Source organism: Lonchura striata, chromosome 2 (genome assembly GCF_046129695.1).
Source record: "Lonchura striata isolate bLonStr1 chromosome 2, bLonStr1.mat, whole genome shotgun sequence".
Lineage (NCBI taxonomy): Eukaryota > Metazoa > Chordata > Aves > Passeriformes > Estrildidae > Lonchura > Lonchura striata.
The window spans coordinates 99,239,971-99,266,125 of record NC_134604.1 but is presented as its reverse complement, the minus strand read 5'-3'; the positions used below and the strand labels follow the sequence as shown (position 1 = coordinate 99,266,125).

The 26,155-nt window shown below is 37.4% G+C and overlaps 2 protein-coding genes across 8 annotated transcripts in view; one reads left to right on the top strand and one right to left on the bottom strand.

Moving 5' to 3' along the window:
- GPM6B (glycoprotein M6B) overlaps window positions 1-11,508 on the top strand; it is a 103,436-nt gene extending 91,928 nt beyond the window's left edge. For 4 of the 6 annotated variants that reach the window (XM_077781607.1, XM_077781606.1, XM_021535559.3 and 1 more), the window contains 5 exons: window positions 839-995; window positions 4,098-4,269; window positions 6,165-6,238; window positions 6,554-6,619; window positions 8,991-11,508. In XM_077781607.1, the coding sequence (XP_077637733.1) occupies window positions 839-995; window positions 4,098-4,269; window positions 6,165-6,238; window positions 6,554-6,619; window positions 8,991-9,140 (619 nt within the window). In that variant the 3' untranslated portion in view covers window positions 9,141-11,508. Of the gene's footprint in view, window positions 1-838; window positions 996-4,097; window positions 4,270-6,164; window positions 6,239-6,553; window positions 6,620-7,320; window positions 8,888-8,990 lie in introns of those variants that run through there. The other 2 variants (XM_021535560.3, XM_031503792.2) reach the window with 1 other exon arrangement.
- Window positions 11,509-11,932: 424 nt separating this feature from the next.
- Window positions 11,933-26,155, bottom strand: part of OFD1 (OFD1 centriole and centriolar satellite protein) — a 29,635-nt gene continuing 15,412 nt past the window's right edge. The window contains exons 16-23 of one of the 2 annotated variants that reach the window (XM_077781603.1): window positions 24,442-25,044; window positions 22,076-22,208; window positions 19,324-19,424; window positions 15,815-15,934; window positions 14,551-14,702; window positions 13,802-13,969; window positions 13,088-13,158; window positions 11,933-12,137 (exon numbers count right to left, since the gene is read on the bottom strand). In XM_077781603.1, coding sequence (XP_077637729.1) covers window positions 12,092-12,137; window positions 13,088-13,158; window positions 13,802-13,969; window positions 14,551-14,702; window positions 15,815-15,934; window positions 19,324-19,424; window positions 22,076-22,208; window positions 24,442-25,044 — 1,394 coding nt within the window. In that variant the 3' untranslated portion in view covers window positions 11,933-12,091. The remainder of the gene's footprint in view (window positions 12,138-13,087; window positions 13,159-13,801; window positions 13,970-14,550; window positions 14,703-15,814; window positions 15,935-19,323; window positions 19,425-22,075; window positions 22,209-24,441; window positions 25,045-26,155) is intronic. The other variant, XM_077781604.1, reaches the window with a different exon arrangement.

Sequence of the window (26,155 nt, the reverse complement as noted above, 5' to 3'; positions counted from 1 at the left end):
ATACTGTTAGAGTGTCATTGCAGATGGTAGATTTTTAAGAAATCAAGAACTTTCTCAAATAACATCTGAGGGAAGTGCTTATACCATGTGCCCTGAGATGATCTTCCTCTGAGTGGTTCCAGAGTACCTAAAACGGAAGCATTTCCTAAATAGCTCTTCCATTAAAAAAAACCCCAAACATTTTGAAGCACTCAACACTGCTGTGACTTAAAGCACTGAAACTACCAGCTCACTTGGAACTACACTTCCAGGCTCTAGAGCTAACCTTAGGAGAAGTCACAGCATGTTTGCTGAGTTTTGTATCAGACTAATATTGCTGAATTCAGAAATTTTTGCAAACTTAAGTTAATTGGATTTAATCAGTGGAAATTGTGAATTTCAAGGACTGCTTCCTTTCCCTAAGCCACAGGAATGACCACAGAGCCTGGTAGTTTAGTCAGGGGTGCAGCTCCAGGCTGTGCCACTTCAAAGCCCTGCATTGTCCCTGTCAGCCATTCCCAAGTTAGGCGTCAGGAGCAGGAAGAGGAAAAAGGAAAACCTCCATAGTGGAGGTGTGAAATTGCAGCTTTAACATGGTGACTAACACAAGTCAGTGTAAGGACTGCAGCACCAACAGGGGATGCTCAGGTGGGTGCAGGACTAATGCACATCAGGATTGCTTACCTGGGAAGGGGCACAGTTGTAACACTGTTTTCCTGCAGTCTGCTTGCTTAAAATGCTAGGGAGAGTTGAACTTTGTTTCTAGGAGTTGTCTCTCATTTATTATAATTTGAGAGGATTGACTTTGTTTTTATAGGACTGAAATCTAATTATATAATTTCTTTCTTTTCCATTTTAGAATACAGCTAATGCAGTATGTAATTTATGGCATTGCATCATTTTTCTTCTTGTATGGCATAATCCTTTTGGCAGAAGGGTTTTATACAACAAGTGCTGTGAAGGAGCTGCATGGAGAGTTCAAAACAACAGCCTGTGGCCGCTGCATCAGTGGAATGGTGAGTGGGATCAGAAATGGGAACATCCCTCTTTGCTGGCTAAAAGTTGTCTGGCTCGGTTTGTTCCTGGGTTTTGAATAACCGAATGTTGCTGCCTTCTTTTTTTAACTCCTTATGTGTGATCAGGGTCAATCCATGTCTTGGTTCTTCTCTGAACTTCCAAGGGTGTTTGGTTAAATCAAGATGCTGCAGATGGGCTGGGTGGGGGCTGCCATGGCTTCCTCTGTCATAAAGCTGAACCCACTGGTCTAAACTAAATTGAGGAGACTGCTAATTTTAAAACACTTAATGTGAACTAAAATGAAATTCGTGATTTTAAACATGGAACACTTGAGTGATGCTTAAAGGCAGACTGTAAAATGGCTGTGGTTTGCAGAGCTATTTAAATATCAAATTGTAATGGCTCTGACTTCCATAGTCAATTGTGCTTGAGTGTCTGGATCCTTCAACAAACAGTAATGAATGAATGAAGCTTCACAACATTTTTGCACTTGAATCAAGTATTGATTTGCAGATGGCAAAAGGCAGACAGACAGAATAGTGCGGCTTTTTCGCAAAGCCCTAAAGTTACCAGCCATATTCTCTTCAGCATACTTCTGTATTAGAACAAAATTGTAAGCAAAGTTTAACTAAAAATAAAACTTCAGATTCTCACCCACATTGTCCCCAAGGGCACACTCTGCAAGAACAGCCATAACTATGTTTCTGAGAGAAGATTTCAAAGCTATTACTGAAAATCTGAATTCAAAGCTCGTAGTTATGGAGGAAGCTAAGCAGTATGACAGATCGCCCACGGGAAAGTGTGGGTGAAAAGAGAAGAGGCTTTTGATGTGATTGTTGCATTTTAATATACAGTCTATATCCTGAACTTAAAAAATATGTACTTTCAGCTGGTTAAATACAAAAGAGATGCATGTTTATTTTCATGAGAGTTAGCAATTTTCCACTGTACTGTTGGGTACTTACTGAATTTTTCAAGAGCTAATAAAAATAAGGCATTTAATAATTTTCCAGTTAAGACCTATTTGCTCAGTTTTTTTCTATCAAGCATAAATTTGCTCCTTCACCAAGGAGCAAGTTTAGATCTAAAGCAGTATTTTCAAAAGATCCAAAACAAAGTAGAAACATACACATCCATGCATCTCATCAGTACAGACAATTGTTTGTGCAGTTGAGTAGTTGCAGGCACATGATTGTCAACTGCTTATACAAATACCAGTGTGACACATGGAAATAGGGCAGAAAAATGTTTTTCATGTTTGTCCACACAATGAAGGAGAGAATTTACCAGCTGAGGAATGGCTTGGAGCTCTGGTAAGCTGCATTCATGTTTGGTGGTGACAGGAGAAGTGCCTGCATGCTGCTGTGTAAAACCTTAGGGCTAGAACAAGGTTTGTGAGGAGATAAAATGTTTAACAAACTAGTGACTGCAGCTGGGTACAGGCAACAGGCTTCTGGACATACAGTGACCTTTTGCCACTTAGATCAAGAGCTCCTGTACTACTTCTTTCATTACATTACTGAGCAAAGTCCTGAAAGGCAGTCCCATCTTACAAGAAGTTGTTACAGAAAACAGACTTCCATCTTCCCTAAATTATTTGTGTTGGCTCTGGTAATGCAGAACAGCCATTTCCCACAGGTATCACATTAACTGTGAGAGTGAATGTATTTTTTTCTGACTATTTTAGGATTTAAAGGCTTCGTGCACTTCCTCTCATGCACACTTCCACATACACATATGCAAACTCGTGTTTTATTGGTAGTGTAGCTACAGAAATCCTTTAACCTGGACCACTTGGTCCTTCCCAAAATCCAAAGAGAGGATTTTCAATACGCACACAAAACACACAGGTCTGGTGTATGGCTCTATCTAATATAAAATAGGGTATTCCAGTGGAGTTGTCTATAAATTAAAGTCTATCTGGGGTTTTATGGGCCATAGTTTTGCAAGAACTTCCACCTCCCCACACACCACCTCCCTTGACTGAAACCTAGCCAGTTGTTCAGCTGTTGCTCAAATACTTGCAGGGTTGTTCTGGAAAAAACCTGTGGGGATGCAAACTTCCACAACTGCAGCATTAGCTCAGGCCCTTTGTTCTGGGTCAGGCTGAGAATCCTCCTCCCGAAGAGCCTTTCCCATCCTTGCTGCTGTCCTCTGGCACACAAATTTTAAGATAGTAGGGCACCAGTGCTTTACTGAAAGTGAAACCTTTCCAGTCCTACAGAGAGAACAGCCACAGTTAACGGTGAAAAGAGAGCCCAGGAGATGTAACAGCATTCCCCCACTTTCCAAGGGGAGCCCAAATCCTGGTCTCACCAGGAGGAGGGAGCTAGGAGCTGATGCCAGAGTTACTGTTTCACCATAACACTTTGAAGAGGAGAGAAAAAGGAAGGGGCTTAGTGGGAGGAGGAAGCTGGAAATTTTCAAAGCAATCAGTGCCACGTCTTTTAATTTAACCAAAGAAAATGCATGTGATATAGTGATTTTTTTAAAGAGCAAACCCAAACCAGCAAATTTTAGTGGATAAATCCATGATTTTCTAAGGTGAAGTAATTAATTTTCTGCTTGGCAGTGTGTATTAGACCAATTGAATCCTTCTGATCTGCTGTTAACAGTCATGGTATGTTTGCAAAAATAGGTATTTTCAAGTGTTGAATTCCAAATTTATTTCAATACATCAGGGAGGGTGGGGGAGCTCTGTGAGCATTGATTCACTGCATAGTTGTATAGAAATTCTAGTATGTTATAGTTAATTAAAAAAAAAAAAAACCTTAAGTTGATTTTTGTTGGAATTTGTTTTACCTTACATCCCTGCTTAGCTGAGAATCTTGAGAAATCAACGGGCTGCTCTTTCATGAGGGCAATCTGTTTACTCAAGCAGGTTGATGAAAAAGGAAATGTCTGAATTACTTTCTCTGTAGCACTTAACTACCAAAGTATTTGTAAGCAATGAGAATACTGATTTTTTTGTGCTTGAAAATCAGATGCTCTCTTACTTGAATTCTGAAAGTATGCTTAAGGTTATTTTGAAGCACTTTTAAGAAAATTTAAGTAGTGTTTTCAAGGAATAAACACAAAGTGTTTGTGTTTTCTCTGCCCAGTTTGTTTTCCTCACCTATGTGCTTGGAGTGGCCTGGCTCGGGGTCTTCGGCTTCTCTGCTGTGCCTGTCTTTATGTTCTATAACATCTGGTCAACTTGTGAAGTCATCAAATCTTTTCAGACCAATGTGACAGTTCCAGGGGACCAGATCTGCGTGGACATCAGGCAATATGGTACTTGTTTTAATCCTGATTAAATGCTTTATCCATCCTCCTCGGTCTGTCTGTCTGTCGGTAGTTTTGTCTCAGCCTTATCAGATGACTCAAATGCAAAAGCATCTTCTATCTCTGAGTGTGCTATTACTTTTCTAATTAATTCACATTACACTGATCTCTTTCCAGATGCAATCAATTTAACTGAACTGACAAGTCACTTATCTGAAATGATTTTGTAGTGGTTTCCAATACTGTAATATTAGGTTTGAAAATAGATCCTCCTCAAAATAAACTGTTTGGAAACAGTGCTGAGAAGTAGATAACCAGATTGTGGGTTTTGAACCCATACGCATGTATTCTGCTCTTTCAGAAAGCTGTTTTACATTTAAAGATGAAGTAAATGTCTGAATGTCGCTCTGACAATTACTTTCAGTTAAAAAACCAAAAACCTGCAATTAAAAGTCTGCCATAACTAATAATGAATTAATACTGCTTTCTGATGACACACAGAAATCTGAGGGAGCTGGGACAATAACTTAAAATAATGTCAGGCTTTTCATTTCTTAAGGTGAGTTTTTCCTGAAGTTAATATTTTCAGCTTCCCTTGTGCAGAAGATCTTTTGTCACCATTACTTTTGGCTTCATTCTAGCTAGCATTTTCTAGGAATATTTCTTTCTTTGGACTAAGTCATTCAAAGCTGAGAAAATGGATTCAAAGTTGAAAAAGTAAGAAAGCATGGCTTTGCTCTCCTGTCCAGGTAAGTGCAGTACAAGAAAAGATACACTAATTTTAAAAGCAAGTCTTCAAATCAGTTAAACATATACATTCTATTTTAGCAGCTCACAGCAAGAGCCTGGGAAGACATTTTCTTCTACAAAAAAGCTTAGGAATGAAGGGAGATGTGCTCCTCCACCTTCCTGCTTCTCCTGGTTGTTTTGCAGCTGTATTAGTGCTGTATAGGGCTCTATTGTTCCCCTGCTCAGTAAAACCATTTGGGTTTCAGTGCGTGATGGAAGAGAGCAGCTCCCTAACAGACAACACATGTCACTGAACTTTCCTCACATTTTTGGGTGGAAGCAGTAGCTAAAAGGCTGGAATTGTACATTGCAGTTGCAGAGAAGAAGCTGACTTGGAAGAAAATTCTATGAAATCTTTTTGAAAGCCATGCCATCCTGAGATCATTTCAATGACCTGCTGCATATAGAGTTGCTAATTCCAACCAGTTGGCTTGCAATGCAAAGTTGTATGGGAAAACAAATTTGGTTTCTCTTAATTCAAATAGATTTTGATTAAGCTTTACATTTGTTACTGGCCTAAAAGCTTATGTTATTTTAAATTTGCTAGATTCTGTTGACTTTTCAGACTTGCAATCATGTAAGAAAAGTCATTGGGAGTATATGAGATGCAGTACACTGAACTTTGTTGTAGCAGTGTTCACTTGATGCATTTTACCTATTGGAACTAAACCAGAAAAAAATCCTGTAATTCTTCCCTCTAGCTCTGTATTCACACCCTTTCACAGTAGTTTCTTGTTCAAGTAGAACCTCATCTAGTAAGTGCTACCCTGAAAGGTGCCAAGTACCTCTGAGATGCAGATTCTCTCTTCTGTGCTGAATGGGGGAGTAGGCAGAGTGTGCAACTGGACCCAAAGTGCAAAAACCCAGCCAACTGTTTGGCTGCCAGATGGGAAAAACACATCTGAGAACATGCCTTAGCAGCAGCCCTCAGGGTGAGGAGAAAGCATAACCTGAGGGAGTTGTTTGAATTCCTGCTGCCAGCTCCAAAGCTGGACTGGTCAATGCACAGACACCCAGAATGAGAACACAACTGGCAAGTGGGTGAAAAAGATGAGAGGAATAGAAAGCATGTGTTGATTGCTAAAATTAGTGGTTTCTTTTCTGTGGTATTTCAGGTATTATCCCTTGGAATGCTGTACCTGGCAAAGCCTGTGGCCCAATTTTAGAGAACATCTGCAACACGAATGAGGTACAGAAATGTAATCTTTGTGCAGCTTTTGCCTACAAGTCACTTGGGCACCATGTAATAAATACTAGATGAAAGTTTTTGGAGAGAACTCATTCTAGTAGTATAAAGAAATTGCTTTAACTGTAACAATGAAGTAATTGTTGCGTCATCCAAAAAGAAAAAAGAAAATTATTTTCACATTTTTATTTTCTAAAGCTTTGCTACCATGCTACAAAAATGGTTTTATTGTCCTTATTCTCTAAAACACTTGAAATTAATTTAATACTATTCCTAATTAATTACTTCAATGTTTTTAACGTGGTTTTTTTTCTCTAGTTCTACATGTCTTATCACCTGTTCATTGTGGCTTGTGCTGGAGCTGGTGCCACTGTCATAGCATTGGTGGGTAGTATTTTTTGTTGTTTTATAATTAAAAATGTTAATTTTAGGCATAAGATGCTTTAGATTAAATTTTTTATATATTAAAGGTAGTGATACTAGACATGAAGGGGGGTGAGCTGTAATCACCATTATTTGCTGCTATGGTTTGGTCACCAAAAGTCAGCAGGTCCCCAACTTTTGCTTTAGGAAGTCATCTTAACCCACCTCCCCCATATTTAGGAAAAAATTATTTGCATGTTCTTTCAAATTCCTACTTCTATCCACTATTTCTGCTTTTATTTCCACTATTTATTTTCATTTTTGTAGTTTATTTGATCAGCTGCTTATAACCTCTTGGTTTCCTTTGCCTGGAGCCAGGCAGATTGACTGGTCCAACCCTGCAGTGCCCGTTCCAGGTAGCGGCGGGGAAGAGGGACGTTAACAAGATTACTTGTTCCTATGTCTAACACTTCCTTTAGTGGCCAGCTTCTAACCTTGTGCCAGCCAAGCCCTGCTGTAATGCTCACAACTGGCTGAAAAATGGCCTTAAGCCTTGTACTGGGTTATCCTCCCCAGAGAAATGGCAGGTTATTTATTTGCATCTTCACCCTGGAAGGAGCTCAGAGTAACATCTGTTGTAAAAGTATCGAGAGTTGCCCAAGTGGGCTTGAGCCGTCACCTTGTTGTATCTTACTCTCCTGTATTTTGTTCTCTTCCACCAGCTGATCTACATGATGGCTACTACATATAACTATGCTGTTTTGAAGTTTAAGAGTCGGGAAGATTGCTGCACTAAATTCTAAATTGTATAAGCCCAGTAAAAAGCTGCATTGCGTAGCTTTGCAAATACCACTGACACCCTAGACTAAAAGTCTAGCTTTTTGAATTTTGTTACAGTAATTGTAAATAGCTTCAGTAAGCATCGTTTAGCTTATCACATTAATGAAATTACTTCTTGTATATGAACTATGATGTGGATGAGATCTGGCTATTTTTTCATGTTGAGAGGATTCAGTTACTGTAGGGGTGTTTATAAAACATCCTTCTGAAAAGGGGATGTTTTCACTTTAGGTCTCCACTTGATTTCTAACAGTCATCTCAAACAAATACTGGAACAGTTCAGGGTCAGATGCATTAATTTATTCTTCACCATGAACACCAAATACAAATGCCCCTAAGCATGATGCAAAATATATATGGTGTGAAAGAAAAGGAATAATAAAGTTGGTGTGAAAGAAAATAATAATAAAATAGTGCCAGGCTATGTTGGCAGAGGTCAGAATCCCAGGTATTATGAATTAATTTGCTTGTATTTCCAAGTGATTCCATGGATGATTAAATCAATTATTTTATCTTACTCTTAAGTGCATGCCAAATGATATTCTTTCTCTAAGAAAATAAATCCTTATCTTAGCTCTGCGTAAAACAATCACATTCTTTCTTTTGGACCCTGAACTAGTAAGAAACAGCATATAAATAGCTTCTGCTCTTGTACGGCTGCACTTTAGTAACTGATTTCTCAGTAGCCAGATCTCAAAAATGTAAGTATGACTGCACAGGAAGCAAAACCATGCATAGATCACAGGGACCTTTTCACAGTGTTGTGGGGTAAAAAGAAGGAGAAGCGAATCAATGTTTTCAGATGTAGATGTTTTTGCATGAAGTATGGGCAAAAGAAGTTGGCAAGAGATGTATGCACAAACTAAAAACACAAACACATAATAATTTTAAAAAGAGAACCATTTGCTATATACAACTCTTCACCTGAGGTTGGACAATGGAAGTTTAAAATGTAGCTATAAAATTACAGGATTAAGACTTCTTAACCCAGACATTGCATGCTTTTGCTTAGTTTTGGACTCATGTGTTGATGTTTAAGTTTTTGATGTGTTAATGTAGCCTTGTTCACGTGAATAAAACGGTTCACAGTTTCAGGTTTTCTTCCAGGGGGAGGGTGGAATTCTCATCTGCTTGTTGGGGGAAAAGACCTGCCGGGCTCTGGGCTTGGATATGCATAAACACCACGACCTTAGAGAGCAGTTCTTCTGAGCACCTCGTAGTTTACAGATTCCGTATATTGCCACGTACAAAACTGTTTTCCTGCTTCCCCCCATTCTGCATTTTAATTGACCTGTACAACTCTGTAGCTCATTTTAATATTGTTGTACTAACTTTCTCTAAATTGTGAATAACCAACTGAATTATTAGCATGCCAAATTCTAGAGATCTTTGAAAAATAGCCTCTGTGCTTGTTTTAATAACAGAATGCTTATTAACGTAGAATAACTATTTTTTTTGGTCGTTATTTTAAAGAGCGTCTATTAATCTGACTAGCAGCTTGCTTTGCCTCTTGACATGCTCACTGGCCATCATGCTCACCCTTCTCTTCCAGATCCACTTCCTCATGATACTGTCTTCTAACTGGGCCTACTTAAAGGATGCAAGCAAAATGCAGGCCTACCAAGATATCAAAGCAAAAGAAGAGCAGGAGCTTCAGGATATCCAGTCTCGGTCAAAAGAGCAACTCAATTCTTACACATAAATGTTTGCCACAATAATTCAGCAGAAGAGTTCTGTAGCTCTGACAAATCAGCAAATAGCTGCTCTGCAGTACAGATGTGTGTCTAGCAAACAAAATTAGAGAGAAGTGTAAAAGCTTCACATTCCAGCTCCTGGAAAACTTTTTTAGGGAAATCATCCCATTGGTAATCTTCCATCCTTTCTAAAAGAGAATGGAGGGTTTATTCCAGGCATTTTAAAAGGCAACACTTTACAAAAAGTGACCAAATTATTCATCTTTGAGACTTGGTATTTAATATTTGACTTGCTCTTGAGCATGATGCCCTGCACAAAACGTGGCAGGTGCCCCAGCTGAGCAGGCAGTAGATCTGTGCAGACCTCAGGCATGTGCATGGTGTGTGATTGAGCAGCTCCCAAAGGAACCCGTGCCCAGCTGGGATTTCTGAGAGGAGCTCGTGTGTGTGTGTGTGATGGCACAGCTGCAGCACCTCCCAGGTTGCAGGGGGGCAGTTTGGGAACACCCCACACCAGAGCAGCTCCACTCCTGTGCCACACACTGCCACAATGAAGCTGTTCCATCCCTGTGCTCACCTGAGGGTTGAGCAGATCTCCCAAGTTCTAATCTTTTTATTAACTATTTAATGGAATGTAGATCCCTGGATCTGGATAATGATCCCCTTCTTTGAAAATAAATGTCAGCTTTGCCTTAATATTTATTTTCTATAAATGTTGTAGCATTTATACAGTGGCAGGAGACCATTATCCTACATTTTAAGTAAGTAAAAGTGTTACCTTATTAAAATGACACTGATCTGACAATTCCAAATGAGCGGATGAGAAAGTTTGCAGAGTTTTACACAAACAATAAAATTTGCAGCCATAAAAATAATACAGGATGTCCACCTTTCTCAATCTTGGTGCTTAGCAAGTTTATAGTCAGTGCTTATGTGTTTTCCTTTTTACAAATTAATTAGCACACTAAGAAAACGTGGTGTTCAGAAAAAAACCAACAAACAAACTGGTGCCATTTTAAAGTCATTTCCCATAGAAGTCTGCCTTCTAATTAATGTTTTTTTTCAGAAGCATTCAGTGATATCTTGAGTATTAGTGATGGTATATTTGGTGTTTGTTCTATATGATATATATATATATATATATATAAATGTTGGGGGGGGGAAAGTAAAAATACATCATTCATTTGAAAAGATTAAATATTCAAGTCATACCCCTGCTAAGCTGATATGTGGTTTGGTAGTTATGACTGTTTGCTGAATATACATCAAAGGAAGCACAGATTCCTTCAAATCAGTATTAAGAGAAAATTTTGGGGGGTATTAAATTCAAATATAATTTCTTTTGTTAACTATTGAAGTCTAATTTGACAGTTTCAAAAAAGGGGCAAAGTTGATTGATGTAGAGCAAATATGACAAAATAGCCTAGTGTATGTTCTTACCTGTTGCATGAAGGAGACATTTCTACAGCAATGCAGGTGATGTTCTAGCCCAGTGTTTGCATAAGGGTAATAATGGAGGCAGTGTCTTAAAGCCTAATTCTTTTCTAATTCAGTGTAGCTATTACTGGGAGTTTTTGAAGTTTTGTTTAAGTAGTCTAATATTTTTATGTAAAGAGCATTAAATTTTGCTATGTATAAATTTTTGTAACCTAACAGTGAATCAATATTTTCTATCAGTGCCAAGGGCTTCCTGTAGTTACATCCAAGTGTTAAAATAAATATTTGTAGATAATAGACAACACTTGTGTATGCTTATTTGAACCCAGACCTACAGCTACTCCATGGCAGTGCATCTCTAGGCTTTATGTCTCTATCTGAGGTGAAACATGTTCTGTTCCAGAGTTCCCTGCCCTCCTGCATGGGGCAGGGCTGCTCTGCAGGTGCAGCTGCAGCAGCAGTTGTGTGCAGCATGCAGTAGTGGTAGTTGTTCCTGGCCAGCATAATGCAACAAGCACTTCCTTCCCAACATCCAACTGGAGCAGTCACTCAGAAATTCTGTAAAGGCCAGAGTGGCTGCAACAGCAAATTAAGCAGCATGCAAAATCAGAGTAACCACCACATCACATTTTAGCTCCATTTCAAAAAGCAAAGTTTCTATCTGTCACAGTTTTGGTACATAGTGTTTAAACGTCCAGCAAATTTAAGACAGAACTTTGGTTTTTTGCCCCTAAATTCTGTCAAACTTGGCTTCATGTTCTTGTAGTTAGGTCAAGATGAGCAGCCTCAAATGCAGTGCAAGTTGTAATATATGCTGCCACCCAAAAATTACTTCATTGATAAAAACTACTGTATTTTATACTGTAAATAAAGTTTAATGATCTTGCCTATAATCTACCTACAAAATACAAAGCTTAAATAAAGTTGAGTTAAATAGCATTTTTATTTTAATCTCTCCATTTTGGGCTGGTTAATAGCAACGTGATAAATGAGAGGGGCTGCTTTTGAAAGTGGCTCCTGCCCCTGCTGTGCAGCAGAAGGGACACCTTATTTTGGGTCTGTCACACTCAGTGCACTGACGCTGTGTGAGCCAAGTGCCTCCACAGGACACCTTTAAAAGCAGGTGATGATGAGGGAATTTTTTGTTCCTTTCATCCACACTTTGAACCATTTGGAGAAGGGGTTGGGGGGTGGGGGTTGGCAAAGTTGACAAAGTTTAGAGGAATTAAGTGCCAACACAAATCTACCAAAAACTACTAATCAGTTTCTGTTCCCTGCTTTGTTCTTTCTCTCACCCCACCCAAGGGCTTCCTTCTGAATTAGTAACACATCAGGACTCCCTGTCTGAAATGAATGACTGAAGTGATGAAACAAATCAAAATCTGCTTTATTAATTTATAATTACACAGCCTGCAGTGTTGGTGCCTAACATTTATTAAAGGCACAAAAATACTTTAAAAATATCTCTCATAATAAAAACAATATTTATAATAATAACAATTTAAAAATCAGTAGCTATTATTCACCAGAAGCTTTCATCCATGTCTTCATGAGAAATGTCTGCAACACTATATTGATTATAGGAGGGAGGAAAACAAAGTGGTATGAGTCCAATGTAGTTTATCTTAAATCTTAATACTCATTTTAAAACAGAAGTTAAGCGACTGCCTTTGCTGCAATTCTCTTCCTGTTTCAGTGAACTGGCAATAAATCTAACCCTAAAGGAGGAGGATTTGGACCTTCATTAACTGAAAGCCATCACCTATAACTCAGAAAGCAGAACTATCTTCTAAAGTGCTCACCAAGTTAAAACAATAGAACTGGTGCCAATTTAGGAGCAGCAGGGTAGGGTCTGTTTAACACCACAGATAACAGTGAATCATTACTATGGTTCTAGTGAGCCTTTATGGGATTTTTTTCCTAACTGCTCCGCATTTTTTGCTTATTTTAAATTCTACATCTTGGAATAAACTGAAAGATTTGGAGGAGGATTGTTTAGTTTTTCTCTTGTAAGCAACTTAAATAGACATCTGTATTTATCAATGCCTAGAGAGAGCCAGAGGAAATGCCTAGGTTGTTGTAACTCAGTGCAGGCAGACAAAATCTCTGAATAAAGTATCTTAAAAGTACACAATGCTATTGAAAAATCAAAGCTAGGAACAGACTATGGGTGAGGTGCAGCACAGACAAACATTCACCCAGGGTGTCATCACCCAAGAACAATCCCTCAAACTCCAGCTCTCTGAAGTAAGTTGGATGCTGCTCAGTTGCAGATAAAAAGTTGTGAGTTCCACAACTACTGATACAGATCATAAAGTGCAGCTTTTAGATGTGAGGTACATACAGTGCTTAACTTGCATGTACAATAATTGCTTTTGATTAATAATTTATTTTGGTTTCTAAGGAGGCAGATGTCTCTTAACATTCATACTAAATCTATTACAACTATATATTAGAGTAATTACTATTATTATTTGTTAATATGGAGTACTAGAAGTGATTAATACATGAGCCTTACCTGTCATCATTTTCAGTAGATAAAAGTCCTTCTGAAGGTGATTCTTCTCTTATTTCTTCTTTTTTTGAATCCTGGTAACCAAGAGGAAAATACACTTTCTCTCTTTCTCTAACCAGTTCTAATATCAAAGTGACCTAATAATAGTATCTGGATTTTTAAGGCTCATAACTGAAAATAAAAGTCTTCAGAAGGACCAACCCTATATCTACAAATGCTACACTGGATCTAGGATGGTAACACTTCAGAAATTTAGCTTGGGATCATGTCTGAACAAAAGCATCCTACATTCCTTCACTGAAGTAATGTCCACCCATACCTCTTCTTTAAAAGTCCAGTTTTCCATTTTGCCAGAATAAATTCTGTTCTGTTAGAGGAACACAACCTGACATGTGTAGGTTCAAAATATTTAACCGCAGTTTATGCTAAAAATTGAGGACTTTTAAATACTGTCCTAGTACTTTAAAAAACAAACTAACAAACCCCCCTCCCAGAGGATACAAGCAATCCTTACAGAACAAAGTTTTCTCTGTTTTTTTCTTTTGGATCATCACACTTCTCCAACATAAATCCAAACACTCTGCTCTGCAGGTTGTTACATAAAGTTTATAAATGAAGAGAAAATTAAATGTGAATATTGTTTTCATTCTAAGCATGCCTAGTAAGACACAAATTTGATCGACAATATTTCTGGGACTGTGTTTTGAGAATAATCACCTTGTTTGCCAGTTCCTGCTCTCTCCTCTGCTGAATTATTCTCATATATTTTTCTAATGGGTTGGAAGGAGGATCCTTTACATTATTTTCAGCAGCAGCGTTACTATGCTCAGATTTTACTCCCTCTTTATCTTCTATTTCTTCATCTGTTTTCAAGTCTTGGATATACTTTAAGACACAAAAATAAAAATAAAAATAAATACGGATTCAAAAAATACATTTATACCTTACTACCTGCAATACATGCAGAATTTCACGTTAAACTCAGTAAAACACACCAGTCTAAACAGCATTAAACAGGACCTAAAAATCCAGAACACTAAACACTAAGCTCAAAGGGATTTAAACAAACTCAAGGTCTCCTTATACCCTCTGCTTCCCTGAATACCCTGGAAACCCTGACAGATGAACATGAACATACTCTGGTGGTGTCCCCACCTGCAGTGGCCACACCACAGAGACAGCAAATGTTCAACTTGTTCCAACAGCATGGTGACAGTGGCCATGAAATTGTAGCTTCCAGTTACATGAGGCAGGGAAGGCAAGGCATCTGTTTCCAGTGAAAAAGTCACTTGGCATAAGGAGACACCCTAGTGAGACTCTGGTTAATCACACAAGTACATAAAATAACTTGGCCTCTGCTACTTTCACTTCACAGAATAAAAATCTACTTTTAACCAAGTTACACATAAAACAATCCTAAAACGCAAGCCACTACAAAGCTGCATTGGTGTCTGAGATTAAATTACCTCCTCTTCATTAAGCTTTTCCACTTCTTTTTGCTCACTTTCCAAAGCTTCTTGTTCTTTCTCTTTCCTTTCTTCTCCTGTTTTCCTTTCTTCTTCTAAGTTTTTCTCAACTTCTCTGTTCTGTTCTTCAATCTGCCTTTGATCCAGCACTGCTGTGAAAAATTATTTCAACATCTGTAATTAGATTTATGTAGTTCAGTAATCGCTACAAGAGCATACAAATCAGTACCAGGTTCCTGTAAAACGTTAACAGCAAATGAAAACCAACTGGATATATTGTTTGTACATACACCAAACTTACTCTTGGGTATGGGATAATGGGTTTTCCCACCTCTCAACGTTTTTTTGTCTGATAAATGACTCACCAGGAGTTAAGGAGTAGAGCCAAAGTATAGGCCAGAGATTTGACAGATCTATGCACTTCTCATTCCTTTCATGGACATGCTTATAAAACAAACCTTTATTATCCCAAAGTCCATGTTACTGTATTATTTCCCCCTCTGCAATGTGGTTGGATACAATTCTTTATATTTATAAAGCAAAGTATTTAAAACCCCTTGGAAAATTATTGCAGGACACACTGGTGATATGACCAATGTATTTAAAAAGCTGTGTACAAAGAACAGCATTAGACAGCAATGAGATGGGCAAACTAAGGAGTGGGAATCATGAGAAGCTAGAAAGCCCTTCTCTAAATAAAAAGAATCATAATGTTTCCATCTAGAACAATTAGAATAGCAACATATGCTGACTATGAGATATTATTCTCATCTAGCCAAAGAATTAAAACTGTATTGTTTTAATGCTTTTCATTGTTAATGTTATGTTAATGTTTAATTAAGGTTTTAATAATACAGTACAACAACAGAGTCAAGAATAAATTTTTAAAAATCCAGACAAGCAGTACATAAAATACTTCAAATATTTAATGTCTCATTCCTATAAAGAGCAGAAATTATATTTAATAATTATCCTAAAGAAAAAATAATCATCTCACAAGAGGCTGGATGGAGGGGTAGGATATGTTACAAGAATGTTTAAATTAAAAGCAAATTCAACTAAAACCAGGATTAAAAAAGTCATCCTCATACAGAAAAGCAAAGGAAAACACTCCTTTTTCTTTATTACAGAAATGGCACTTTCTGGAAAATTTTTCAACTACACCAGCCTTCATACCTATAGACTCTTAAATATTTGGCTTTCTGTGTTACACATTTGACATTTAGAAAGGGTACTTTGTTTTGTGTCTGAGCTGAGAACTCACTTAAGTCCTGCAGTGAAGTGGCTGTTGCTGGCACAGGGGCTGTGACACAGTTTTCATCGACAATGTCCCCAGATGGATGCAAGACATCACTTTCACACTCCTCTGGTATGTCCCCCTGATCTGGACAAGAAATTTGAACAATGGCTTCATTATTTTGTAATTGCAAAAGTGGAGCACAGCAATGGACAGAGACTGTGGGAATGGCTAAATTAGAACACAAAAATACCAGTACTAATTGAGTATTTTCCCTTCAACTTGATCATCTCTCTGAGAATTAAGAATTATCATAAGCTGTACTTGCTTCCTTAATTACAGAATTGTTAGTTTTGAAATTAGCTATTGGAACACATGTATTTATAAAGCCAAAACTGTAGAAATAAACAACAGAAACCCAAGATGTTTTCATTTCTTTACATAATCAAGATACAAGTAACAGAAAAATTGTACATCCAAGTTCAGCTCATCATTTTTATGCGTATAAAAATAATCTTTAACTATTTGGTCACACACTTTCACTGGGGTCCTTGCCTACTTCAGTGCACAGGATGGATTGCTGCTAACTCAGGTATTCTACATTATACTATCTTTTCCCTGTGTAAGGTTGGCTCTGAATTCACAAAAACACAATTACTGTGCTTCTTTGATTGCTGTGATATTGAACTGCTTTTAAATTACTTAATAGCAGTCTGCATATTTGCAAGTATCTCATTTGATGAGAGACAGAAAAAAAGAGATAAAACAATATGTGGCCATTACCTCTAGATAGCCAACCTGAAATACACAGGACTATTTTCTCAAGCCTTTTGTGTTACATAGCACAGATACTCCATGTATCTCTAGGTTTTGGGTAAAGCTTTAGAAAACATCAATTTTCATCCTTCATATACTAGCAATGTCTCAAGCTTTTTTCTTTTTTACATAATAATAAAACTGAAATATTTTACATGAAAAAGAGGTCAACCAAACTGATTAGCCTCTCTCTGAATAGTTTGAATTTCTTTAAATTAAAACTTTTAAAGGAACTGTAGATGACAGAAAAATTTCTGTCAAGCTGTCATTCCAAGTTAGGAGAATTATTTCAGTTTCCTACCAAAGCAAGAGGAATTCCTACCAGCTTCACCTAGGAAAATAAATTCTATATATGGGGTGTTTCGTAAGACAAAAATAATGGGCTGTGACACTCAAAAGAAAATCTATTCTGTTTTGTTGCTCTGTCTTAATTATAAAACTGTCAACAACAACATTATTTCCATATGAGGCACCAATAAGCATCATGTGTATTTAAATAAAAAAATTCCTTTCATAAATTTGTCACAGTTAAATATTACTTCTAACTTCAAAATGACTGCTAACAACATAAACAAAAAAAGAAACCCAAACCACCACCATTAACAATAAACAAACATCTGAAATTAACTACTTTGCAAAGGAGAAAAAAGGTAATTCTGTAGACTTTCACTCCCTTTTTAAGAGAGGACAGCAAGAGATGCATTACTCCCTTAAGATGAGAACATCACCCAAAAGTACTTGCTGCCAAGATAATCTGCTGATCTTTTCTTTCTGGAACTCACTCACAGTAGGACTAAAAGACTTCCATATTTTCTGGCATCTCCTTTAAGTAATTGTATTTTTTACTGTTATCAACTTCATCCTTCACTTTTTCTGTATCTTTTTCTGTATTTACTTCTTAGATTTTACTTTCTTACCCACCTCTCCCTGCAATTTCTCCTGAGCCACCTCCTCCCCTTTTCAGCCAATCTGATTTCCCCCTACATACTGAGATTTTCTTTTGCTGCAGGCTCATCCAGCTGAAGTACTGTTGATTGAGAAATGGTCAGCATATGTGAACTCTTCCAATTACTGACCACCACACACCTCCAAATGATTCATCAGTACCTTACTTGGCCACAGCATCTACTCAGCCCTAATTGCCAAGACAATGTCAGTCTGCTGTCACATGTAATAAAATAGAAGTGAAATATGTAATGTATTCCCAAAGGTCTCCCATACAAAATAAAATAAATAAATATAAGTCAAATTTAAATGTAAAATGAGTAGAAACCATTAGTGGCTATAGGCTTGGTTCACATTCAAATAATTCATTTAAAGCTTATAAAAGAAATAAATGAGATAAATAGAACCAGCTGAGTAATGAGTAAAGCTTCACAGAGGAAGACACAGATGAGGCATTATCTTCTGCTAGTTATCACAAAACACTATCAGCACATCTGCTATTTAAACAAACATCTTTTTTGATTGCTTGCTTTTAGAATACTGAAAGCCATATTCTCACAGGGTCAGGAGAGTGAGCAATGGCTCTACTCCATCTTCCACATGACCTAACCACAACCAAAAGAATAAACCAATCTGGGACCCAAGAAAACACTCACACCAGATAGAATCACTGATTCCAAGGAAAATACCCAAACTCTCCCAGACAACAGCCACAATCTCTTCATCACCTATGAGTTTAGTTACACCACACAATGCCACACGTCCACTGAGCCTCAGGACTTGACAGACCTTGTGAAATCTGGAAATAGGAAAAGTTAGTTGGCTGTTCACATCTTCCTCATTGACAGCTTCATTTACTTTAAACTCACAGTTTCATGGGAGATAAGGCTGCTAAGGTTCAACATTAGGATGTCACTCAAAACTAAATAAGGCCAGTAACTGTACTTCTATTTCTCACTCAATACACAAATGGCCATTAAGGGACATCAAGTTTGATTACCCTCTTCCTTCTACACTACCTTAGTTACACCAGAATTTTGTGAAAACTGACCCTGCAGCATACAGAGAGAAGGAAACATTTTATAGCCTGCAATCAACAGAGAGAAGAAATGCAAATAAATGAAATACTGACCTCAGAGGGAAAAAAAGTTAGGATAAAATTTAGGTTTCAGTAACTGAACCACATTCTCCAAAACTACTCAGAGATGCTGACTGATGACAGCATAACTGCAAGAGTTCTTTATTCCCACATTTACATGCAACCTAAAGCAACTTCTAATTCATACTACTATTTAAGCCTCAGTTACTGAAGGAAAAATTAAGAGTGCATGCAATAGCTGCAGAAACCAATTTTTAGACTTATAATCTGGTTCTGATTTATGCAGCAAATACAATAAAGCCTCAATTTAGTTCACATACTGATACACTTTTCTGTTAAAAAAAAAATTCTACACCATTTAAAAACACTCCAAAGCAACTGTCAGACCTACAGCATTAATCAGAGCAAGGCTATGCAAGATTTTTGAACAAATATATGTTACAAATATTAGAACCAACTCAATTTAATGTCTGCTTATTACTATATACACTTACCTAAAGATGCAAGAATGAAGAAAATTAATACCTCATAATCAAAGACATTTGTTTTCTCTAATTCCAAAATCAGTCAGAAATTTTTCTCTCTAACTACAGTCTTAAAATCATGAAGGCAGTTGTCCCATAACTGTTAAGCCCTAAGGTGTTAAACAAACTGTCTGAAATGTACTAAAACTTACCTTCAAGAGTATTAATGTGTTCTTCAAGATCCTCATACCTCAGATTCTCTGGTTTGTGGATATCACTGAAATCTTGTTTATCTGTTTGTTGACTCTGAAGTCTGAAAAAAATAAGGAAGAATATAAATAAGTTAATAAATATAAATGGTGAACTTGTAAGCAAATAGCCATATGAAAATCACTCACATGCTAATCAAGAGACTAAACCAAACCTAAAATCCATGAAACTTTCTGACTCAAATTTAAGGTATTTAAATCCAGTTCTCTTTTACCAAAAGTCTACTCCATTCCCCTTCAGCCTTTCCTCAAGGTCTACACCAGTTTTATTACATGAAAACAAAATAAAAGGAGGAATTAAAAACATAAAAAACAAGAAATACAATTAATTATAACTGTCAACTGAAATTAAGCAATTTGCCTTTTTAAGCTTTGTGTTACAGTTTAATTCCCATTTTGATGTCATCTTAACAGATGTGTTTGAAATGTATTAGGATTATATGTCTGGCACAACAAGAGATGCAGGGGTGAAAATCTGGGTTCTATCAAAATGGGGTTAGTGCCCTCATTCTAAATCCCCATTTATCTCATCAGAAAGATGTGAAAGAACAATGTTTCCCACGTGACCCAGCTACTAAACTCTGACCAGAACCAGAACAGCAAAAGGAATGCAGGTCACTAATGAAATTCAGCATCAGCAATTCATAAAGGAGCTTATTTCACACCAGCTGGTGCTCTTCATCACAGCCTGTTTGTGCCTACAGTTTCTAAGGAATAGAGGTCTTCCATGGGGCAAAAGTGGAGAACAAACAATACAAACAATACAAAACATACCCTCAACAATGAGATTTGTTCATAAGCAAAAAGTGAATCTGGGCACAGACAAATAAATCTGCATTACCAGAAGGATAGTTCAGTGATGTCAGTGGGGAAAAATACCCTGTAAATTAAATAGGACAGTGTAAATGAAATTTCAAGTTTTGGAAATCCATTTCATGCTTTAAGTCTTTCCTTCACAGAAATGGTTAAGTGCTAAATAATTCTTAAGTGTGCAAAGGTCAAGGACACACATGTTGCTTCCTTCAATACTGTGTCCTTCAACACTGCTAGAGAGAGAACCCACTGCCTCAGTAAAACCCTCAACTGGTTTCTTTTGGCCTAAACAAACAAACAAGAAGTTAGGTAATAATCTGCCTCATCACTCTAGTCATGGATGTTACAGCATCATATTCGCTTTTCTTGCCTTTTCAAAGAAGTTCCCATTGCCACTTAAAATCTACAGGTCATAAACTAATCCCACAATACACATCAGCAATGTAGCATTTGCCTAATAATACGAGTAAATAACTGGAAAAGCCCACACATGCATTTCTCAAATATTTCATGTAACAAAAAACAGTCCAAAGCACATGAAATTAGAAAATACGCAACAAAAGAATGTGTTTCCTTTGTGAAAGTCTTGGGAAAGCAGCAAGTTCAAGACAATTTTGGGACCTCATATCCTTCCTTTGTCATAAGAGACCCAAGAAAGCAACAACAAACTAGAGCTGCCTTCCCAGACCCAGGTCTGTCCTCTGCAACATAACTTTTTCATACTGTTCACTCTTCAAGCAGGATGGAGTCTACAAAATCCTTCAAAGAAGTCCAGTCCCTCAAAGGATTAGAGCATTTTCCCCTATCACCTTAACATGCAGGTTAACATTCAACCTCCACTTTTTAAGGTCTGTCAGAGAAGTACAAGAATTCTGAGACATACCACAGAAAATGGGAATGGGTAAGGAGAGGAGACACAGCCTCAAGGGAATACTTAAAGGAAACTGACCTCACAGTCCCTAAATATCCCAACAGCTCATTTTGAAGACAAAAACATAAAGGCTCTACCAAAATTCTAACCAGATAAGAGACCCTCTCTGCATTAAATGTATGTTGAGGCCTTGATAACAACAAAATAAGAAAGGCCTACAAATGCCTGCTAGAGCTGCCTCAGCACAAGCTGCCTTTCTTCAGCCATCAAATCAGGAATGATGGCTAGCAAGTTAAGGACAATTCATCTGTGTCTTCTGAGGAAAAAAATATTAAAAGTTAAATCCTAGAGCTGCTTCTGAAGACACATTCAGGATTCTTAGTTTTGGAGAGTGGAGGCAACACTGGACATTAAGAACAGAAGAACTCCAGACATGGAAATAGGAGATACAGAGATGAAAGAGAAGCCATTTTAATGCAGCCTAATTTTGTCACATTATTAATTTACCTTAAAAAGATCTTTAAAAAAAACAACAAGAAAAGAGATGTGCTACCCATCCCATTCCCACATGCAAAGGAGACTGGAAAATCTTACTTTGAACAGGCACATGAACAAGTTCTTCAGAGAGAGAAAGGAAGTAATAAATGTAGCATTACAGCTTGTTAATGAATGAAGTGAGAATGTACGATTGCCTTGATTTAAATTCTCAAACAGGAAGCAGAAATTCAAATGCTTCAATTAGCAAAAGCTCATCAGTCAGGTCACAGATGTGAAAAATAGAGACAAAATAAAGAGACATGGCTTTGCTCAGAGCAAACCAAAGTTTTTTTATAACTAGGTTCCACTTGGGGCATGATATTTAAAATGGAAATTCTTATTCATCTTTAGAAAAGTTTTCACTTATAAAATCAATGGCTTGCTTGACTGGTAAAAGCAGCTATCACTGTGAGCAATTAGATAAATATTTCTTTAAAAAGCAGGTTAAAAATGTTTCACTGTAAACAATGTTACCTGGTTTTCTGGCCATGACTGGATGGTGAGGAAGGAACAGACTCAGAAGATGAAAGCAAACATGGCTTTGAAATAGGAGAAAGAACCTGGTCAACACTCTGCTGTGAAGAGGTAAGGGATGAGCTCTTGATGTCTGCAGAATAAAAATCCAACAATTTGTGTTAGCTATTTGTCCTACTATTTGTCAGACAAGGCTGGTTGTACAACACATGCATTATTGGTTATATGTGCATGGACTTAGGAAGGAAAACAGCCAAATGCATAATTTAAAGGAAAATCAAAAACTGCATAATCCTTCCACTTGCGCATTATGCAGTAAAACAGCAGTTGGATCTGCCAACTCTAAGTAGTTTAGAGGAGGACATACTTCTTCCTTTTGTTCTCCAGAGACAGGTGCTGACAACTGAGCTGCACTTAGCCTCACTCAAAGGAAAAAAACCAAATCTCAGACTCACATGCATGATATCTTCTACCTCTTTAAATTTACCCTGAGTTGTTCAGTTGCTGGTATTTCCAACAGCACCAAAAAGCTCCACAGAAGCTTCCAGAATGACTTACGAGTTTTCTAGCAAAACTACACCTGATGCTTCCGCCATCTCTAGCAGAGAAGAATAATATATTTACACCAGTATAAAAGCACTCCTCAGAAGACTCATGAGAGGGAAGTGACATCTCAGTGGAGAAGCAATCTAAGTGGGAGCTGACAAATCCCACTAACAGCACAGTTAGCATTGAAGCTAACCTTATATCCTATCACTCAGCTGCAGCAATTTTCCTACACTCCACACCACTCCATTTCTGTAACTCCTGAGTCAGGTAATGCACTCCTTTATTATTAAATTCTTACCCCTCTCAAGAACCAGTCAGTTTTGTGCATTAAGCAAAGAACAGATCCAACTGAAAAAAAAGAGAACTGCCATCCTGTAACTAGCTTCTGAAAAGTACAAAGACAGCAAGGATTATTCAAGTTATGCACACAACTATAGTTTTAACATTTCCTAATTTTTCAACAAAACCCTAGTATTACGAAAGATTTTTGTCCATGTGCAGTGCTAAACAAACAGTCTGTGGGTATTTTACATAGAAGCTGACAGAGAGAACTTACAACATGAAAGATTGCTTTGGAAGTTCAAGTTTCAAAAATGTTTTTAGTAACAGTATGATGCTCTATATGCAGAACCACAGGGATAGCCACAATCAATCAGTGTCTATAACCTGTTTCTAACAGTGCCCATTACCAATCGAAACTAAACTAAAACTGAAAATGGAGAATACTTGTATCTTCTGGCAAAACCCATCCCAACTTTCCTCAAATCAATACTTTTTTGGATTGTCCTGACAGAGAAGTTGTATTCCTGCATCTATACTTATTATCACGGAAGCAATGAATTACACAACTTACTCAGGGTATGAAAAAAGCGTTTAATTTTATTTCCTTTCAATGTCATGGGATTCTGGGGTCTGTGAAACAGTAATCAGTTGATCCCGTTTCACCTTCTTCACATGGCTCATTGTTTTCCAGATTTCCCACAGCCATCTTTCTTCCAAACTAAGCTATCCTTGTATTTAACCTTCCCTCATGGAGCAGCTGATCATTATCTTTTTTTTTTGTTACTGTCTCTTTTTTTTAATCCTATTAAATCCACTTCGAGCCAGGGTGAAAAAAATTGCGTCACTCAAGAAGCAGATGTACTGCAGATTTGAAACAAGAAATTATTTTTTTACATTTTGTTTCTATTTTGCTTGCTTTTCTGAGTAGTGTCCTTAAAAAAAAAAAAGACTAAGCAATTATTAGAAACTGTGATATTAAAGCAAATTATGTTTTTTCAAACTAGGTCCCTCCTCCTTACAATTGCTGAGGAGTATTTTATAAAGATGTCATAGCAAAAAGAACAAACAAAAGGAAATCTGACCCTTTCAGACTGAAAAGCTTGATTTAAGACAAGCCAAAGACATCTTCTGCCACACACTTTAACTACAACAGTTAAATGACAGGCTAGAAATATAGGAGAGTTAAGAAATTACAAATAATGTTCAAAGTAGTTATACTTAATAACAAGTTTTGAATTAAATTCTGTATATCATAAAGTTACAGCTGTAGGGATTTATATTGTGTAGTCTTCTCTTGAAGCTCCCTATAGCATGTTTAACTTCCCTCAACATACTTCTCCAGTACTTGTTTCCAGGAAGAAGCAATACTCCAAGCAGCTGGTATATTCTGTCTCCTGCAAAACCACATCTCCTGATTTCTCATGCACCTTAGCAAATACGAATCAAGTACTACACTGCTACATCTTTGTTCACAGAGCTCAAGAGGAAGAGTAAGTAAAACCCATGACCACACCTCATTAACAACTGTGACTTACCATCTGGAATTTTCTTGTTACCGAGGTCTTTCTTCGGTTTGGAAATGGGAGTAGAAGAAAGGCGCCTGGAAGATGCTCCTCTGTGTGGTGGCGTGAAGGAAGTTTTAATGATATCAACCTGCTCAGTTCTTTTGATGCGTTCCTCACCTCTTGGACTGCTCAGAGGGGAATGTGGGCAGCTGGGATTATCCTCTAGCAGTTCCTGCTGGGTAGTCAAAGGGTGTCTACTAAGAGGACACTGCAGAATTACAGGAGGCTGCATCTTCCTTGGTGTTCTGCTTGCAGCTGCATTCAGCATGACTCTGTGTTGGTAACTCCTGTAGGCTTCTTCCAAGTACTCGGCCTCCTTTTCCAGCTCCTTCACCCTGGCCCGGGCCTGCGCGATGCACTCCAGGTCAGAGTCCGGGGAAGCGCTGCGCGGCCGCAGCTGCCAGCCGGGCCCTGGCACGGCGCTGGCCGGCCCCACCTCGGGCAGGAGCGGCTTCCTCGGGAGCGCGCCCTCCACGTAAACGTCGGGGGGCACCAGCCTGTCCCCAAGGAAGTCGAGGACGGAGCGGTCGACGAGCGACGGCTTTGGGTTCCGATACACCTCATTCTCCAGAGCTAAACGGTAGCAAGAGGAAGTGAGTGACACTAAAGAGAGAGAGGGAAACCCACAGCAAAGCAAAAATAGTAAAACATGGCATTTAAATTCCAATTTGATCAAAATCATTCTACCACGGAATTGGCTTACATTGTGAGAATTTAATAATTTAATTGAAATTGATTTAAATGCATTTTTAATGCAGCTTCAAAGCTACAAATTAGCACTTCTATTTTTAAAATATATAATTCTTTCATGTAAAACCACTGTTAATTTAAAAAACAATATTTTAGAGTACATACTTATGTTTAAGTAAATAAATAAACATGAAAACATTACCACTTTGGACGTGTTATATCTAATAATGCTGGTAAACTCTAAGAAACACAGGGCATGCCACAAGTCTTAACAGTTTCCCTTTATTTAAATAAAAAAATAATTTTGAAGGAAAACAACACAGCACATAGAAAATGTTTTGATTTGTTTTTCATTAAAACTACTCTAAAATTGTCAGTTAAATTGAATGGTTTGGGGCAGTCTGCTTCCATGGACTTGTATGCTTCAACAAGCCCAAAAGACCAATATGATGCTGTATCTTTCAGCAAATTTACAACCTTGTTTTTATTCTACACAAATATTCTTCAATGACTCCATTAACTCTGATGTAAAACAAAAGTTTCTACAGTATTTTCAGTCATTTAATTAAAATATATATTTGCTAGTTTCATATAACAAATTTCCAATTCCAAATGGTACCAATACGTGTACCATAAATATATGTGCAAGCCTAGTGAATAGTATAAAATGTAAAATATTGCATATACTGAACTATGAGACAACACATTGTATGTGTACACATGTAATGTATAACCATTGCAGAACTGAATTCTATATTTTTACATTAAATACACATACTAACCCTTTTATTAATAATACTTGATATTAACAAACTGACAGACAGACATCTTTAAAAGAACATTTCTTCAGCAGACTGAATTTCTTTATGTAAGTGCCCCTGTTTCTAATGCCCATATGAGATAAGTTAAGCATAAGTTAGGCAAAAGTTATTAGACTTGACTAAATCTGTTTAAGAGTTAGACTTAAATTCTGAGGTACAAAATAAAATTTCAA